The 17,676-nt window shown below is 36.7% G+C and overlaps 2 protein-coding genes across 2 annotated transcripts in view; both read right to left on the reverse strand.

Moving 5' to 3' along the window:
• LOC113228476 (inactive rhomboid protein 1) overlaps window positions 1–10,863 on the reverse strand; it is a 262,975-nt gene extending 252,112 nt beyond the window's left edge. The window contains exon 1 of the mRNA XM_026461798.1: window positions 10,585–10,863. The gene's annotated coding sequence lies outside the window, so the exon portion shown is untranslated. The remainder of the gene's footprint in view (window positions 1–10,584) is intronic.
• LOC113228477 (formin-like protein 5) lies at window positions 10,581–11,090 on the reverse strand. Its single transcript, XM_026461799.1, has one exon. It carries the CDS (start codon window positions 11,088–11,090, stop codon window positions 10,581–10,583), a length of 510 nt encoding a protein of 169 aa, XP_026317584.1.
• Between the last annotated feature and the right edge of the window lie 6,586 nt (window positions 11,091–17,676).

Here is a 17,676-nt window from a genome sequence, read left to right on the forward strand (position 1 = left end):
AGAGGGGATCGATCCGTATACCTGTCAACTAAGAAATAAATTCTCCCACGGGGCTACCAGTAATATTCCAGTCATCTCCTAAATAAACTGTAGGTAATGTTAGAAAGTTACCGACACAGTTCACACCGAGGGCAATAGAATAAGGAATAACAGAGACCAGACTGTACATTATATAGAAAATTATCATTATCATTTTACATATAGACGAATACCGACGACAGGGCAATGCGAACGTACCTACTCGTACGAGTTTTTCAAAGATAAGTTGCTCATATGGAACCCTATAAAGACCATTTTTTCATTATTACCGCGATAAGAAGGGTGGGGCTGGATTTTTATTAAAAATAATCGTTTTTCGATTAACTTAAATCACTTCGACTTGCACATTGCGAGGCTTAGGAAAAATGGGTCCGTTCAAAACGAAAGTATTTCATTTATCTTCCTTATACGCTTGTTTTCCTCTACTACTTCTCGGAGGCTAACAGTATCGATAAATCACGCACCTTGCTACCTTACTTAAGATAATTTTCTTTTACCTCCATTTGCCTTTGTAAAAACGAGCAATTTGTATTTTTTTATAGCAACCCTTAATGTGACTGTCTGTTATAAAGATTGAAGTTTACTATATACTACTAACAGATTATAAAAAAACGGTAAAAGCCTGATTGGAAAAACTAAACACTAAGCAGTTTTGCACAATCCTCATCAACAACCCATTTATACGTCCACTGCTGGGCACAGGTCTCAGGACCTAAACCGTCGCCTTTAACTAACCTAACCTTTAGGTGATAATCCGCCACGGTAGCCTAATGAGGGTTTGGAACTTCACACGTTTTCCGAGTGTTGTGAGCCTTCTTCGACGAGTAGGTTTCATCACGATGTTTTTCTTCACTATTACGCACACACACACTCACAATAGCCCCGCACTAGGGAAACCCTGTGTCGCGTGTGCCATGGACAAACACATAGACAACCACAAATTAAATATTTAAATATTAGACAACATCACATACGTTGCTCTGATCCCAAAGTAAGTAGCTAAAGTACTTGTGTTATCAAAATCGGACACAACGACGGTTCCACAAACACCCAGACAGACCCGAGACAATATAGAAAAGTTAGTATTTCTACACTGACCCGGCGGGGATCGAACCCGGGACCTCCGAGGTGGCGACACCATGAAAATCGATGTGCAAGCCACTCGACCTCAAAATCAAAGTAAAAATGACACCCAAACTCACGAGAGAAATGAATGTAGGCCATACAAACATTTCTCCCGGCCCGGGAATCGAACCTGGGACCTCTGCGTGGCAGTCCGGTATGGTAACCGTCAGGCCACGGAGGCAGACGGAGGCTTCACTTAAAATCTTATGATAAATTTCAAATTAAATTTCGCACATACATTCTCAAGATACTCAGAGATGCGAGCTCGTATTCGAACCCAGGGCCTCTGTTTTTTTATTTTATTTTATTTTATAGTTAAGGTACATCAACAGTAGTACATATACTCTTAGGTAATAGTGTAGTTTCACATTAGTTTTGTACTTATATGTCTACCCATTACAGATGTACACAGCATTTAATATCTATGCAACAGAAACAATAACACAAAATTATACATATATATATATATATATATATATATATATATATATACATACATACATACATACACGCACACATACATATATATATACACACACACATGTATACATACATATATACATACATATATCTACATATATACACACACATACACATACTACTTACTATTACTTTAATTACTAATTACTTATAAAATTATTGGGGAAGCGATTAAAGAATAGATAATGGACTGTGCAAAGCTAGGTTAGTCCGGCAACGTGGTATCTTAAAGATTTTGGTTGTTTTATGATGGGGGTATTTATATGGTATGTTAATATTTATTTGATTTAGGATATTGCAGCACTTTATTTTATTATTTAGTATATCATGTAAAAATAGAAGGTCAGATAAAGTACGGCGATCTCTAAGAGTATTCATTTTAAAGTACTGTAATCTTTGAACGTATGGTTGTCTATGTGATATACCCGACGAGAAAAAAGCTAATTGTCTTGTAAACGTACGCTGAATACTTTCTAGTCTTTGTGAGGGAGTACAGTAGACCGGGTTCCACACGACACTGGCGAATTCCAGATGACTCCGGACAAGGCTGTTAAAAAGTATAGTTTTTGTTTTCACGGATTTAAAATCCCCCGAGTTACGCCTCAAGAAGCCCAGCATTTGTGCCGCTTTCTTTGTAATATTGTCAATATGGGTGTTAAATTTTAACCCACTCTCTATTGTAACTCCCAAGTCCTTCACTTCATCTACTTTATTTAATATCACACCATTAATATTATACGAATAAATTACAATGCGATTGCGCTTGGTAGTAAAGCTTATGGTGTGACACTTTTGCGCGTTCAGCGTTAAAGGCGGTAGATCCAACCATAACGCCACTACGGCTTATTACTAAAATCTATAAAAAGCGATTTAAGCGTGAATACAAAAAACATCTTTTGTCAGACCAAATGTGTCTCGCTACATAGATATTTCCCTAATCAACGGATTTGATAGCTGTAAATCTGAATTTCCGTACCTATATATATTCATATTTGGTGGCTATTGTTATAATTGAACATTATGTTTGTAAACTTACATTATTATTTATATTGCTTACCTACATTAATTACACCGTTTACATTATTTACATTACATGTTACACTTTTACTTGATATATATATAGAGTTAGGTGTATATATTTGCGCGTGATGCACTTTGGTGGCATGGCTTACTGGGCTGCGATCGCTCATCATATGGTACTGGCAGAAAACCAGCACAGTTTGACTTCTCTCGGTCTTCAGTATTTATGCCGAGTCAGGGCCATTTCAGCACAAATAGTCATAGGTACATTAAAATTTTAACAGTTCTTAAAGTATTTGCTTGTTTTTCTCACAATATATGTTTTTCTCGCAGTACGTGTTTTATATAAATGTGTATAAAATTAATAATGAATTTTCTATGCGCTTTTATGTTATACTCTGTGTTTGTATTTGCGCTGAATAAACGTGATATATGTCTACCTATCTATCTTCAAAATTCATTCAATTCATTCAAAATTTATTCATTACGAACACATACTATAAAAAAGTAAAATAAAGCTTCTACTGCCGACCTCAGCGTCCTAACGGTTTGCACTGTGAGCGATGACTGAGAGGGTTCGGGGATAGATTACCGGTAGGAACAATTTGGGAAACGAACTATAACTAAATTTACACTTTTATCGGAGTTCTAGGTAATGCCCCAGAGTGAGTCCCATTGCTCTTAGAGCTTTTAGTTTTAAAATCGGTGGGGTTTCCGAGAAAATCCGAGAAAAACGATACTTTCGAGATTATTTCAAGGTAGTTTTCTATATTTATAAGCCTATGCATCAAGTTCTTATTAACTCACTTTATAAAATCTAAAATAATTTATGAATGTTTCTTGTTATCGTTGCAAATAATAACAAAGAGAAGACGTGGATTTTATTACAATCGTTCTTCAATTTCCATAGACGATGCTATGCTCCATATAGTGTTACCATGTCCGTGTAATCAGAGTAAACCAATTCGTTAGTTTATAAGATTCTTTAATACTATTTAATTAAATTAAGCCTCAAAAGTCTCGACATTTCCGAGACTGAAAAGATTTGTCTCGAGTCTCGCAATTGCCAAAAAAATTGTCGAGACGACGACTCGCGCCATTTTTGAGATCGAGATTATCGAGAGCCTTAGTTAATCTGGCACTCACAGTGCTGAGTATTTGCCTATTTTGAGACCAGGGGGCCTAACATTAGCTCTTATAGCAATCTTGTTTAAGCTTGTATTTTACCTGTCAAATTCGTACCATGACGTCATAAAAACAAAATAAACAAAACAAAATGTTATCTTGTTTCTCATAATAAAACTACAGGTAGTTGATGGTTGTCTTAGACATTATTAATAAGTAATACCTTTTTATAATCCTGTATGCACTTTAAAATATACTCAATGGCGTTTTTCATATGATTATATTACATAGCAACATTTTTTTCATCTCTGCACTAGGGAAACCCTGTATCGCGGGAGCCATGGACATAGACATAGGCAACAATAAATTACACCCAAAATCACGAGAGAAATAAATGAAGGTCTCTCTTGAATGTATTTTTCTCGGCCCGGGAATCGAACTCGGGACCTCTACGTAGCAGACCAGTATGGTAACCGTTCGGCTACGGAGGCAGTTAAAAACATTAATATAACTTATTATTAAAAATACACCTCTACTACTATGTACACGGCGCTGTATGTCAATAGTGATCACTTACATCAACAATTTTGTATGATAAATTGTACAAGCCTCTACAAGTCGCACAAGAACGATAATTTTCCAAACAAAAATTTGATTTAAATCGTGATAGAGGCCAGTGCCTTTATCTATAATAATAAAAATGGCAACATTAATGTTATCATTAATGCTGCCTATTATTTGAACGTGACCCACAGCCGACTGATAATTTAATATAGGTGTTAAAGTGAAACATATTCACAATAGAAAACGTCCATTACAACACGAATAATAGAAATGTCATACATAGACTTATATAAAAATCCTACTAGAGGCACTGCATTAATCATGTCTATTATTTAAACGTGACCAACAGCCCATTGATAATTTAAATAGAAGTATCATAGTGAAACACATTTATTATAGAAAACGACAATGACCGCTCGAATATATGTATAAAAATGTCATGCATAGACTTTTATAAAAATCATAGTAAAGGCTTAGAATAATTAACGCATAGAAACCTAGTCCGCATACGCTAAGTGAGGCAAATTGAAGCGCTCCCAATGGGCCTACACGAGCGCGCGGGCCGTCAGTGCTTAAGGTCGACTTACACCACGAACAGCTCAAGAATTGTAGCTAAAAATGACGAAATGTGCGGTAAATGAGCGGTGAAATATAAAATAGATACTAACATCACATTCCACAAGGAAGTAACGCGTTTCAACTTGTATTTTTATATAAATATTCACTAAAACCGAAAATTACTAAAACTAGCCTACATTAATTTAATTTTTGCCTCACTTGTGACAGTTCGTTTGATATGAAACTATCATTCTATGCGTTATTATTCTAAGAGTAAAGGCACTGGCGTTCATAAGGCCTGTTATATGAACATGACTAACCAGCCAATTGATAATTTAAACAGAAATGTCATAGTGAAACATATTCACTAAAGAAAACGAAAATTATCGCACGAACAGGTAGAAATGTCCTACATAGACAAAAATAAAGTCATATGCGTTTTCGTAATAAATGGACTTCTACATACGCCATAATGGAAACAAACCAAAGCAGTTGGTCAAACGAACCGAATGGTTTTTTTGATCCCGAATACCCAACATTCCTAAATCCAATTTCCTTTCCGTAATGGGAATGTCAGCAATAAAGAAAATGGATTTAAAAGGAAAACACCACAACCGACATTCATAAATATACAAAATGAGAGAAACAATATATTTAGTTGGAAGTCCGAGTTTAACTTGTAATTATTTTGTGACGACTAGTAAAAACTAAGAAGGTGTCATCTATTGCGTTATTTGTTATCGACATTTACCCACTTCGTCTAAGGTTATAGAGTTGGACTCCATTTTCGAGCATGCAACAGCATCGCTTTTAAACTAAACGTGTCTTTTATATATCGAGTATATAACCAGAAGTAGAGGCGAATTGTCATTTAATTTGTTTGACAACTATTCTGCCATATCATTACTGTGACAACTGCGCTCCGATTGGCTAGCCCGAGTTCGAAACAATTGACGGGTGTCGTCAACTGTTTCACTTCAAATCGACCAGTTAACTTGAGCTTTGCTATAATGGACGAAAATTGCAAAACTTACTTATTTAATATTTAATTACCGATGAAATTTGATTCCGTTTGTTTTGTAATTAGATGTTTTGCTGTTTTTCCACACCACCGAATAGAACAGCACGGCATTGTTAGAAATATTATCTATATTACAATAAATACAGATTTTTTTTAACATACGGAGACGTACACACAGGTCATTAGTTGGCCTGTCTATATTTCAGTGCAAGCGAGAGTTGATATTTATAAGAGCTGTATCGCTAATGTGTTACCAGGAATATATGGCCCTTATTTCGTCTCTATTTCTGATTATATACTCGATGCTTTTATATGACGTTTAATTAACTCGAAAAAAAAACTATTTACAACTACATGTTTGTTGTAAATCGAATTTTGTTCAAATTTAATTATATTTATTGCTTTCTGATCTAAATAATTCGACTTGTCTTTCTGTTGAATCGATTCGAAAATTACATTGAAATAAAGCGATACAAAAAATTGTTAGATCGTATGCACTTGAATTGATCTATCTATATGCATCCTTATTAATCAGAATTTACAGGGTTACAAGGTGGGTATACTCCACACAGGAGTTGCCTCTTTTTTGTTTTTTACATCGAAATTTGTAATATGTATGGAATTATACCAAATTCCGTATTCGGCGTCTTCACCCACTACTTTGGGCAGAAATTGGCTAAAATCTAGCACTTCGGGGAAAAACCTGGTTAAAACCCCGACGGGTTGATTGGATTTTAAGCCACTGCCCATCACTGGACGTGTACCAAATCATAGTCAAAACACACACAGAACATGGGGGCCCCTCGCACAAGGACCACTAATTTCCCCTAAGCCGCGACTTCGGTCACTTTAACTCATAATCGACTGGCGTATTGCTTGTATTATTTCGAAAAATATACTATGACTGTCGCTTCATCAGACATGTGCTTACTTACGGGAGTGCAACCTGGACTATAACACACCGCCACGTACATACTATCCAATATATATTCATTGCAGCCTCGGTGTACGCGATAAGCTCCAAGAGAATAGGCTGTGGTGGTTTGGACACGTGAAAAGGAGTCCTCCCAACTATTTGGAAATGCCGTGATAGATCTGAAGGACCCTGAGTCCAGAACACAAGGAACACGATGGACGACGACGAAAAGATGAGGTGAAGAGATCAAATCGCCAAAGATGTAAGGAGCTGCCACGTTCCAGAAAATAACACGTTCAACAGAGCAAAGTCGAGGTTAAGGACAAGAAAAGCAAACCCCACCTTCAGAAAAAATAATGATGTGGAGGAGAGAGATAAATTTTCTCCCTTTTACTTGGGTAGGCAAAAGTTAGTATCTAGTATATTAGTATCTTTCCTTGTTTTAATAATGTAGGCTTTATTTTTATTAGTAGTAAAATTTTTCAGTCTTTCAGGACAGACTATGCCGTCTAAACCATACAGCTAGATCTTAGATTTAAAAAAAAACAACATAAAAATAGTAGAAGAAAAAATGTATACAATTTAGTAATGATAATAATATGAAATAAACTAAATAGGTCGTGTCAAATGGATCATAACTAAGTATCTGACGATTGCGAATACACAGTCCTTGCTTTTATTCTATCATAGCATAGAACAAAACAAACAACTGTCATTTCTTATACAAAACTTATAATTATCTAATGTCTACCCATCATCAACATAATATGCAACACTGGACGCCGGTCCATTTTAAGGAAAAAAAAAAGGTAAATTGTTTATTTGACATCAACACTATTATTTTTTGACAATAAATACAAAGAGCAATATGGCAAGATTAAAAAAAAATATAACAAATAAGCTTATGCTAAATTGACATTATATTTTAACATATATATGCATTGCAATCGTGACGTCATTGCTAGGAGCACTAGGCACGGTTACAATTAGTCCCACACTAGGCAGAGCCTGTCCTGTGGCGACCCTATTACGATTTCATTAAATTGAATTAATTTTGAAGTGGTATATTACGTTACACATTGCATTGTGATTGTTTTAATATTAATAATTATTTATTCTAAAATAAACAAGAGGAAAAATAAACAGAAAAGAATTATAAAATGTTAAGATAAAGTAGGATGAATTAAAATAATTTAGACCAATAGATCAAAAGACCGCCGCGACACTGGCGAAATAATATTCGTCCCATTTATAACTAAGACATATTTACATTTCCAACACAGCCCAGTTGAAAGCGCAAACTAAGGGATAAAACTTTCATTACGTTTAAGTTTACGTGTTTAAATTGTCATTACTTAGAACACGTGAACAAGCATTAATAATTTTGGTTAGACTCACTTATGTTTCTGCATAACCTAAAACTTGGATACAGTGAGCGCGTCGGTACATAACAAAGCCTGACGTCACTCGCAAACCACTCTAAACATTCCGAACTTCACTTTTCACTCCACTAATAGTCTGTCAGGAACTGAAATTGAATTAAACACTGTCCACACTAAATGTACATGAATATTTTTATACGAATATGTACAAGAATACGTGTTACAAATACCTAAAACTAACTATGGCACTAATTTTGTTATGAAATTGACACACTCATATCTTATCAGGTTTCACAGATAAAGCAAATGATTCCGTTACTAAGTCGCTTCTATTTCAAACCTAATATGGGCACAAGTAATAAAAGAACATTTATGTGCAAAAAATTGTGTTTAGTTGATGTAAATGTACTTTACTATTTTAGTGTGCCACTGAATCCCGATACAAAGGCGATTGCGATTCATGATATTCCTATTCCTATTAGATACACGGTGATACATACATATTCGTTGGTAATTGTGTATCTTGGACATTCCCACAGTCAGTGTTCTCAGTCTAATTACCGTAACCATTATTTTTTCTCGCTTATCATATATAACATTGAAATATGAACAACTTTAAAAGCTTTCTATCATTATGTCTAAATGGCATTAGAATAGACAAACAAGTTTTCCAGTTATTAAGACACAAATAATTGTATGGAAACGATAATTAAATCTAATTACCGTAGCCATTGCCATGGATTCGGTAATTAGAAAATGCAAACATTTTTAAGAAAAACTACTATTTCTGACACAGCTGAATTATTATTTCTATATTTTGCTACATTTTGTTTATTTCTACTAAAACAAGTGCCATTCAAGATTTTTTGAAATAAAATTAAAGTACATTTTTTTTAAATATATGTTTAGTGGTAACGATTAACAATTACTCCACTTCTTTCTTATGATGAATCACAATTGTTACAAGGACTGTGTAATAATTTAACTTTTTAATAATTTCTGCCTTAAAAGTTTAAAAAATATATTAAAGAAATATTTTATATCATTATAATTCATTACAAAAATTGTAGAAAATCAAAATCAAACATAATTTTTGTTTTTATATTTTCTTAAAAATGTTTGAACTTTACTTTAGATCCAATTACCGTTTCCACAAAATATTTGTGTCTTAATAACTCGAAAACTACTTCGTCTATTCTAGTGCCATTTAGAAATATTGATAGTTTAGCTTAAAGTTATTTATATTTCAATGTTAATACGTATTAATAAGTGAGAAAAAATAATCGCCACGGTATTATTAATTAGGCTGAGATTCTTGGATAAGAGAATATATTGGAAATATAAATAATACCATGAGTATACGAGTAAATATATGTATATACATATGTTCTCCATAGGTATACCTGTAATATTCGTATTTCTATTCTTGGAACATTGTAGACCAGTAATACAGTAAAAAAACCTGTGTAAGTATAGTAACCTATAATTTGTCAAAATGTTGGAATATTATATACCTATATTGTAAGTTTTTTACTTTTTTACTTTAGTTAGGGTATTAAAATAGGTTATAATTCCAAAGATTTTCATAGTCTAAAAAATTATTGATCTTCTTAAATAATGAAAATGTTGGAAACAAACAACTGACAGTGTTTGGAAGCCTATACGACGCAATAAGGCAAACACGTTTCGGTCCAGACTGCCCACATTTGTACGTCTCAAAGCTACCATTTTAATGTATTCAATTCATCAAACATTTATATTGTATACTTTTGTATTTGCAAAGTCGTTTTACAACTTGTAGATTGAAATCACATACGAATAAACAGCCCCTTTGCGACTCTAACGTGCGGTAAAATCAGCAAGTACGACCTTCAGTGATAAATATGCTAATATTCTAGGTTCACTATTAAATCGAACCAGGGACCGTGTATGCCAACAGATCCCTTATGGAATGTTTGTTCTCGCACTAAGAATAACAAATGCTAAACAGCCTGCAGTGGAATCAGCTTGTTCGCGGCGAGTCGCTCGTGAAGCGTCGATCGTTAGCCGAAACCGCCATCAATCACACGTTATCAATCCCTCCCCGCACTCGCCCCCTGAGAAATATTTACCAATTATACCACCCCAGCTTCCAGCGTCATCGTAAATCACTAAAAACCCTATCAGCATCTGTTACATACACGTAATATGCGTAGATTGTGCGAATTGATTTACGTGTCTGACATTAGTATAGGTAGAACAGAATTGTGAAAAATCTCATCCCTAATGAGTATTATTTAGTGGGCTTAGCCGAATGATTTCAGTTTTAATTATATGCCATGGAATTCTCTCGAGCCTGTTGCCGTGGTACTCACCAATCATGCGGAGGCTGCGGTCTCCTGCGAGCTTGCACACAGCACGGGGGCTCCTGAGGCTCGCAGGGCAGTTGTAGCGCGGGCGGAGGCGGCGGCGGCGGAGTGCAAGCTAGGCGACGAGCCGCCGCGGCCCCAACGTACTCCACATAACGAGTTGGAGGCGGAGAACCACCGATGTCGTCGCGGCAAGCAGGTCCGCAGCATTTCCTCTGCGCAGGCGGCGGCGGTCGACATGCCAACGAGCAATAGACCGGCGGCGGCGGGCGCACAGGCGCTGGAGGCCGCGGCACGTACCGCTCCACCGGCACGTGAGCCGCCGGCGGCACGTAGCGCGGGCGCCTCGCGCGCTCGGCCTCCGCACACCGGCGCACCCGACGCGGTGACGCCGAGAAGCGATCCGGCAGAGGCGCGGGCGGCGGCGGGCTGAGCCGCTCCGGCGGCGCCACGCTGAACGCGCCCGTCGCCGGGAAGCGCTCGCATGGCGAGCGCGCGTACTCCTCGCCCATGGCGCGCGGTCAGCCGCCGCCGCCCGCGCGCCCTCCCAACGTCGGCACGCTGTTTCACATGCCGCGCGACCACTTCACCACTATCACTGGCCAGGCGCTCCGCTGGCTTGCGGGGGCTGCGGCACGGTCCCGATATCCGCATTCACTCGAGCGCCATGGCGCTCCGCCCGATCAATACCGACGCGGTGCAGGCTCAAACTGTGCCCGCCGCGAAGCCTTCACCTCGGCACATCCTCCCGCAATCGGTCTCTGGCTTGTAAACTAGGCTCTGAGTCTAGGGCGAGGCGAAAGTGCGTCCTCGGCCAAGATGGCCGCTCTCGTCATGTTCGCAAACGGAGCGCCTGCGCGATTGTATGCGATGTGTTTGTTTTCACTCTACTCGACATAGATTCGTCGCACTGAACAGTCCCAATACCTCTTGGGCAGGTTCACTAAAAAGCTTCTAACAGTCACTATTATCGATGGTATGTTGATGCCGCGGGATGGGGCTCGCGTGTTGCGTCGCCGAGGGTGACCAGGCTGACGTGCGTCGCGGGGCGCTCCGCGAGTGCCAGATGCAGTGCGCCGGCGCGCGGTCCTCGGCGACGTCAGGCCGTTGCGCTATCGACGCCACCCGCGCACCCACCATGCGCCGCTCCGCGCGCCGCCCTACCTGTGCCTGGCTTCACTCCACACCACCACCGATACAAAACACCCTACTGCGAAAAGCTCCTCTGCATATACACCACGTTGATTTTAGGTGTCCTGTTCACACAAACCCTTATTTGATCCCATTTTTACTTAAATGGTCCTAAATACAAATCGTGCAGTAAGCTTTACCCTTATAAAAGTATTCACATTTTATTCGTAAGAGTGGAATGACAAGATTACGAATGTATAGTTAGATATTATCACAGGAAACGATCGCTCCATTTAATATATGGACTAATTTTCTCCCCTTCACTTAGACTAGGTAAGTAATTTATTCTACACGATTAACTTCCAAATACATGCCGAGATGATTTAAATCACTTACGATGTTATGTTGGAACATATAATTTCTGTGGAATCTTTTATTGAAGTAATGTCCTGAGTTGAGAGGTACTTTTCTGTGAAATCTTATACTCGTAGTATCAAAGTGGCCATGGAACTAAGCTTTTTATTTCTATCAATGGGATATATGGGGTGTCCCAAAAATACCACGACAGAGCGACCCTGTGGGTAGGTGAGCTCTATAGCTTCCAGAAAAAATAATTTGACCTTGGTAAAACTCTTTTGATTTTGAGTAATTGGCATTTTTTACAAGGATTCGAGGTATACCCAATTAATACCTTTTTTACATTTTATATTTTTCAGTAAAATATTAGTTGCAGTACCTGGAAAAACTATTCAGAATCCCCGAAAAATAAAAACAACAACCATTTGGAGTTACCCCTGGCAATAATAGCATAAAACCCAACAAAAAGTAGAGTTTTTCCAAAAATTAAAAAACTCCAATATCTCAAAAATCAAGAGTTTTATTAAGGTCAATTTATTTTTTTCTGGTGGGTATATAAAAACTCGCCTATCCACAGTGTCACTCTGTCGTGGAATTTTTGGGTCACTCTGTATAAAAAACCATCAACGTCATGAATCACAGAACAAAAGCAATTTATAAACGGACTCCATTTTTTTTTTCACCAAAACGAAAGTTACAATAAAAAAAATTGTGATCTATTGGATGCATTCGTGCCATAAAAATTGGCTGCACTCAACTTAATAGCGACATTCATATCCATTCTATTTACACATAACGTATATACCGTACATAAGCTTATAAATAACACATAGGGGCAGCTGGTAAAATTTTAATTTTTGTTTTGCTAGTATACTTATAGAAGTAGCATATGTGCGCGTAGGTTTTATACTTCGGTTTTATTTGTTAAGTGATTCTCATGCGTGCTTTTAGTGAAGTTAAAACCAATATAAGGAAGACATTGATTTTTGTAAACTGTTTATTGATCATATTATAAAACTTAATCTAGTAACTATAGGTTGTTCGCGACTACGCTCAAATAAAGCCCATGCTGTCTAAAAATGTAGCATCATACATACTTGACGTATAACGACATAGTTGCGTTATAGTTGTGACGCTTTCTTTGTACGAGCTGGGATAAGATGTTCTATACCCTGTAAACGTTACGTTATGTATACGGAGACTTATTTTCGCTCGTTAAATGATCGTTGGAAGGCTAGCTTCGCACGAATTTTAAACAATTTACTTTACCAAACGCTGCTGCTGCTACGGCTTTACACATGTACCTACATCCATTGCATTTAGTACAACTGGCTCCGAATATTTTGACAAACACTAAATGATTTTATTCTACAAACAATTTCCTGCTGTCTACATTTTAAAAGTTGTTTTAGGGAAATAAATACAGAATTTAGGTTTGTCACGTCGGTCTGTCTGACGCTATCTGTCACACCCTCGTTGTTTCTAAATTTATCAACCTAAATATTTGTATTTTTGACGTATCTTAGCAAGCATAATTAATTAAAAATCTAAAAGAGATCTACAACGTTCTTTTTACCTGTGTTTATGTAGTACCAGCTACTTCTATGCTACACCAGCTACTATTTCCGCAAACCATCCCTATATATACAAAGAAGATGATACAGTACCAACACATTATACCTAAAAGTATATTCATCAAGCGAACAGCGTATCTATCAAATAAAAAAATGTTCTCAACGTATAAAAATAATTCTACGTTTTTTTACATATAGGTAATACCAGCTACTCCTACTCTACTCCAAGTACTACTTTGACAAAACATCACGATGCAAAGAGGATGATGTAATACAAACACATTATACCTAAAAGCATATCAATCAAGCGAGCAGCATATCCGTCAAGTAAAAAAAATCTTTTTTTCTACTTATAAAAGAGAGATCCAGAACACTCTTTTTATTTGTAGGTATGTAGAACTTTCATTCTACTCCAGCTACTACTTTGACAAATATGTCCCTACACAACGAGGATGTACGTAATGACGGCGACAGAAACATTATGTAAGGTAAAAGTGATTCATATTTATTAGTAAATTGACTTTGGACGTATATATAACCACGGAATGACAAGGAATTTGTATTGTTTTTAAATCCGTTTAGTGCGATGTTTTTATAAGAGATTGAAGAACTCACGAAAGTGAATTATTTCTCTATTGTTGATGGAAACACATGGATTAAATATATTTACCTTGACACAAATATTGCGTTTAGGTATAAAGAAGAATTGTCTACACACTACCCTCACCTTTGGAATAGTCGTGACCCGTACAATTCACTCGCACGACTCCCATACCTTGACGCCTTACTTGTCATGCAAACGGGTTATGTATTATTCAGCACATGTTACGGATAACACGCATTGACATCTCAAATGAGAAATGCTCGCTGGAACGACTACGGGAAACTAGGTTAATCATCACACGGGATAAGATACATATTCAATTGAGCTACATAAAAAATACTACGGTCATAACCAGGGCACTAGGAGAGGTCCCAGTAGCCCTTTAATGACCCGCAAATCTTGGAACGTATTATAATAGCTGCGTAATGGAATTAGGACGAGGTCACACTCAAATCTTACTCTGAGATCGTTACTGTATTAAATCGGCTCTTTAATAAGTATTTAACAAGAAGCTTGTGAGAGTTAAGAGTTTGTTTCCGTCGAGTTTCTAGAATATATATTTTCGTATTAACCAGCATTTTTCTTATAAATATATTGCTTTGTCCTACATATACTGCCCGCAAGAAAACAATTCTAAAGAAACACTTAAATACATAGCTACAATTACAGTAAAGTAGACATAAACATAATGTACATCGGTCGACAACCATACGTCTCGGAAAAGAAGGTTAATGCGTGTTACTACAAATCTTTCTTGATGTTTTCCACATTTGTCTGAGAGGCGAAAATTTACTGTGTGTCTACTTAACAATATAGCCCGTTACAATCTGAATACCGCGGGAGCACACGTCATTTTCAAGTATGTTGTTATGTTGCATCAACATTTCTATATACATATGTATCTACATAATAATACTTATGTAGTTGTTGTTACAAATAATAGTAGCAGACCTAGTATTTATTTTATTTTTTATGTGCTACATGCACGGAGGAAAATTGTCTCTATACAAAGTATCATTCTCACAAAAACATTAAGGTATTATTATTTCATGACAGTAACACTGCATCTTTAGTAGTAAAATTCCTTGTGCAAAGCAGTAATATGAGCACTACTGCGTTCCGGTTTTGAAGAGTATGGGTGCTGGTGAAATTGCAGCCACATGGGACTCGTCAATGTATATCTCAAGGTGACAGGCACAGTGGCAGTGCCTTTCAGATCTTTGTAATTTAAGCTCCGAGCTGCACTGCAACTGCTATGAACAGGCGTGTCGCTTATCAACAGCCGTACGGCTTGTTCTTCTCGTCACATGGCATCATAAAAAAAAGTACTTTACCAGAATACACAATCTATTATGATAAATAGTTACTATTACATTTTTACAGTTCCAAAGACGTGCAAAAGATAAGTGTGCTTTCACATTATGTAGCACAGTCAGCTCTGGTGTGTTGCAGCTGCCTTAATGCACTTAGACAATATTCTTAAGATATAACTCTGACAATTTCAGAAGATGGTACAACATAAAGTAAGGTAGTTACTTTCTCATACCTACGAATGTGATGAGAATCTTAATAGAGTTTTTTTTATACTTATATATACCTTCTCTAGAAATTGTAACTCTGGGTGGCGACCTACTTATCACTTATAGGAAAACTTCCGTGACAGAGCAGATTCATGAAACTTTTCGACGACATATGATGAATCACCGATCGGCATTTGAAAAATAGCTTAATTACCTCTCCACTTAGGACACACGTTGAGTTGAAAGACGGACGTATGTAGGTTGTGCACATTAACTTTTACCTAGTGTTGCGTTATTGAAAAAAAATCAATTTTGAAAAATCATATTTTTCCGTATATTTTTCCCAACTTCACTTCAACTTTTGTATCTATGGCTCCGTCGTTTTGCGCGACGATTTTGCCAACGTCAGTGTTGAAAGACATGTAGTGCGGTGGTGAGATAGATTAAAATACTTAGGCGGTTATTATGCACAGTGACGGTAGGCTCTCGGGTATCTCTCAGAGAAAAGTTTAAGGAGACTGGTATCATGACTGTGGCATCACAGTACATTTACTCAAATATTTTATATGCCCGTAAAAATATACATAATTTCAATAAGAAAGAAGATATCCATAATATTAACCTTAGAGCTAAGTCCAAACTCATGGTACCACGATTTCGTTTAACCAAGGTAAACAACTCTTTTATGGGGAACTGTATACGTTTTTACAATAAGATTCCGGAGCATATATTAAGTTTATCATTTCCTAAGTTTAAAAACTACATTAAAAATATTTTGATCGAAAAATCATATTACAAAATTGAAGACTACGTGTTAGATAAAGATGTATGGAAAGACGACATGGCTCCAGAATCCACACAAATTTGATTCAAAGTGTATTCCATAGCATTTAAGTTTATTTGAAAAGAGCAATCCCTAGAGTTTCTTGCTCGTTCTTCTCAGGGAGGTCAGCGTAGTGAACGAGCAGTACCTTAAATGTGACGTTTTCAAGTGTAAATTTATTTTACCTATGGAATAAATCATCTTTGACTTTGACTTTGACTTTGACTTTGTTATTTAAATATATATATATTTTAATGATATTACAAAAATATAATTTGAGGGCTCATGTTATTTTCTTTCTTTTGGAAACATTTTAGGAAGTTTTATTTAGCTGGAAATAAAAAATAAAATCGTTTAGTAAAAGAAAGTTAGGCATCGTTTTGATATTTTTCTTTTGATTTGCGAAATTTGACGTTGACTCCTGTCAAAAGTTGAACGAAAACGAAGGTGCCATTATAAAGGTTTTTTTTCGCTGCTGTGAAATCATTTTAAATCTCGTTTTTACGTATGTGGCTTTTAGCTATACAAGTTTGTTTTATAATTCATGCTAAATAAAACTTCAAAAGATATTTCTAAACTTCGAACATAATATGAGCCTTCGGAATTTTATTTTTTCCATTTTTCAAGTTTTTCCAATTTTTCAGGAATTTTTACCAAAAATATCCACTATTGAAAATTTTTCGTAAAATTACCCAACAGTACTTTAACTCCTCTGTAATGTAGTAAACATTGAACCTTAGTCAAGGTTAAGGTTTAAACCACGTTTTGTTACAGTGAGGAATAAGTTTCTGGAAGACTACATCTAGGGGCAGGTAGTTGCGCAAATTTTTAATTTAACCCCATTGACTTACAATTATATGGACGTCGGGTCCGCGCTAAAAAGTGTCCGCACTTGTAAGGCGCTAAAATCGTATACAGAGCGCGACACTCCGCTTTAGTCTTCATTTGTTCTACGGACAGCGCGATACTGCGATGACATAACAATTTAAATTTCGAATAGGTTGACTTGGGACATTTTTTTCGTGGTTTTTGTATTAGACCCGTCGTCCATTTATTTGTAAGTCAATGTTTAACCCCTTATATTTTGCA

This window comes from Hyposmocoma kahamanoa, unplaced genomic scaffold (genome assembly GCF_003589595.1).
Source record: "Hyposmocoma kahamanoa isolate Upper Pololo Valley unplaced genomic scaffold, ASM358959v1 232, whole genome shotgun sequence".
Classification (NCBI taxonomy): Eukaryota; Metazoa; Arthropoda; class Insecta; order Lepidoptera; family Cosmopterigidae; genus Hyposmocoma; species Hyposmocoma kahamanoa.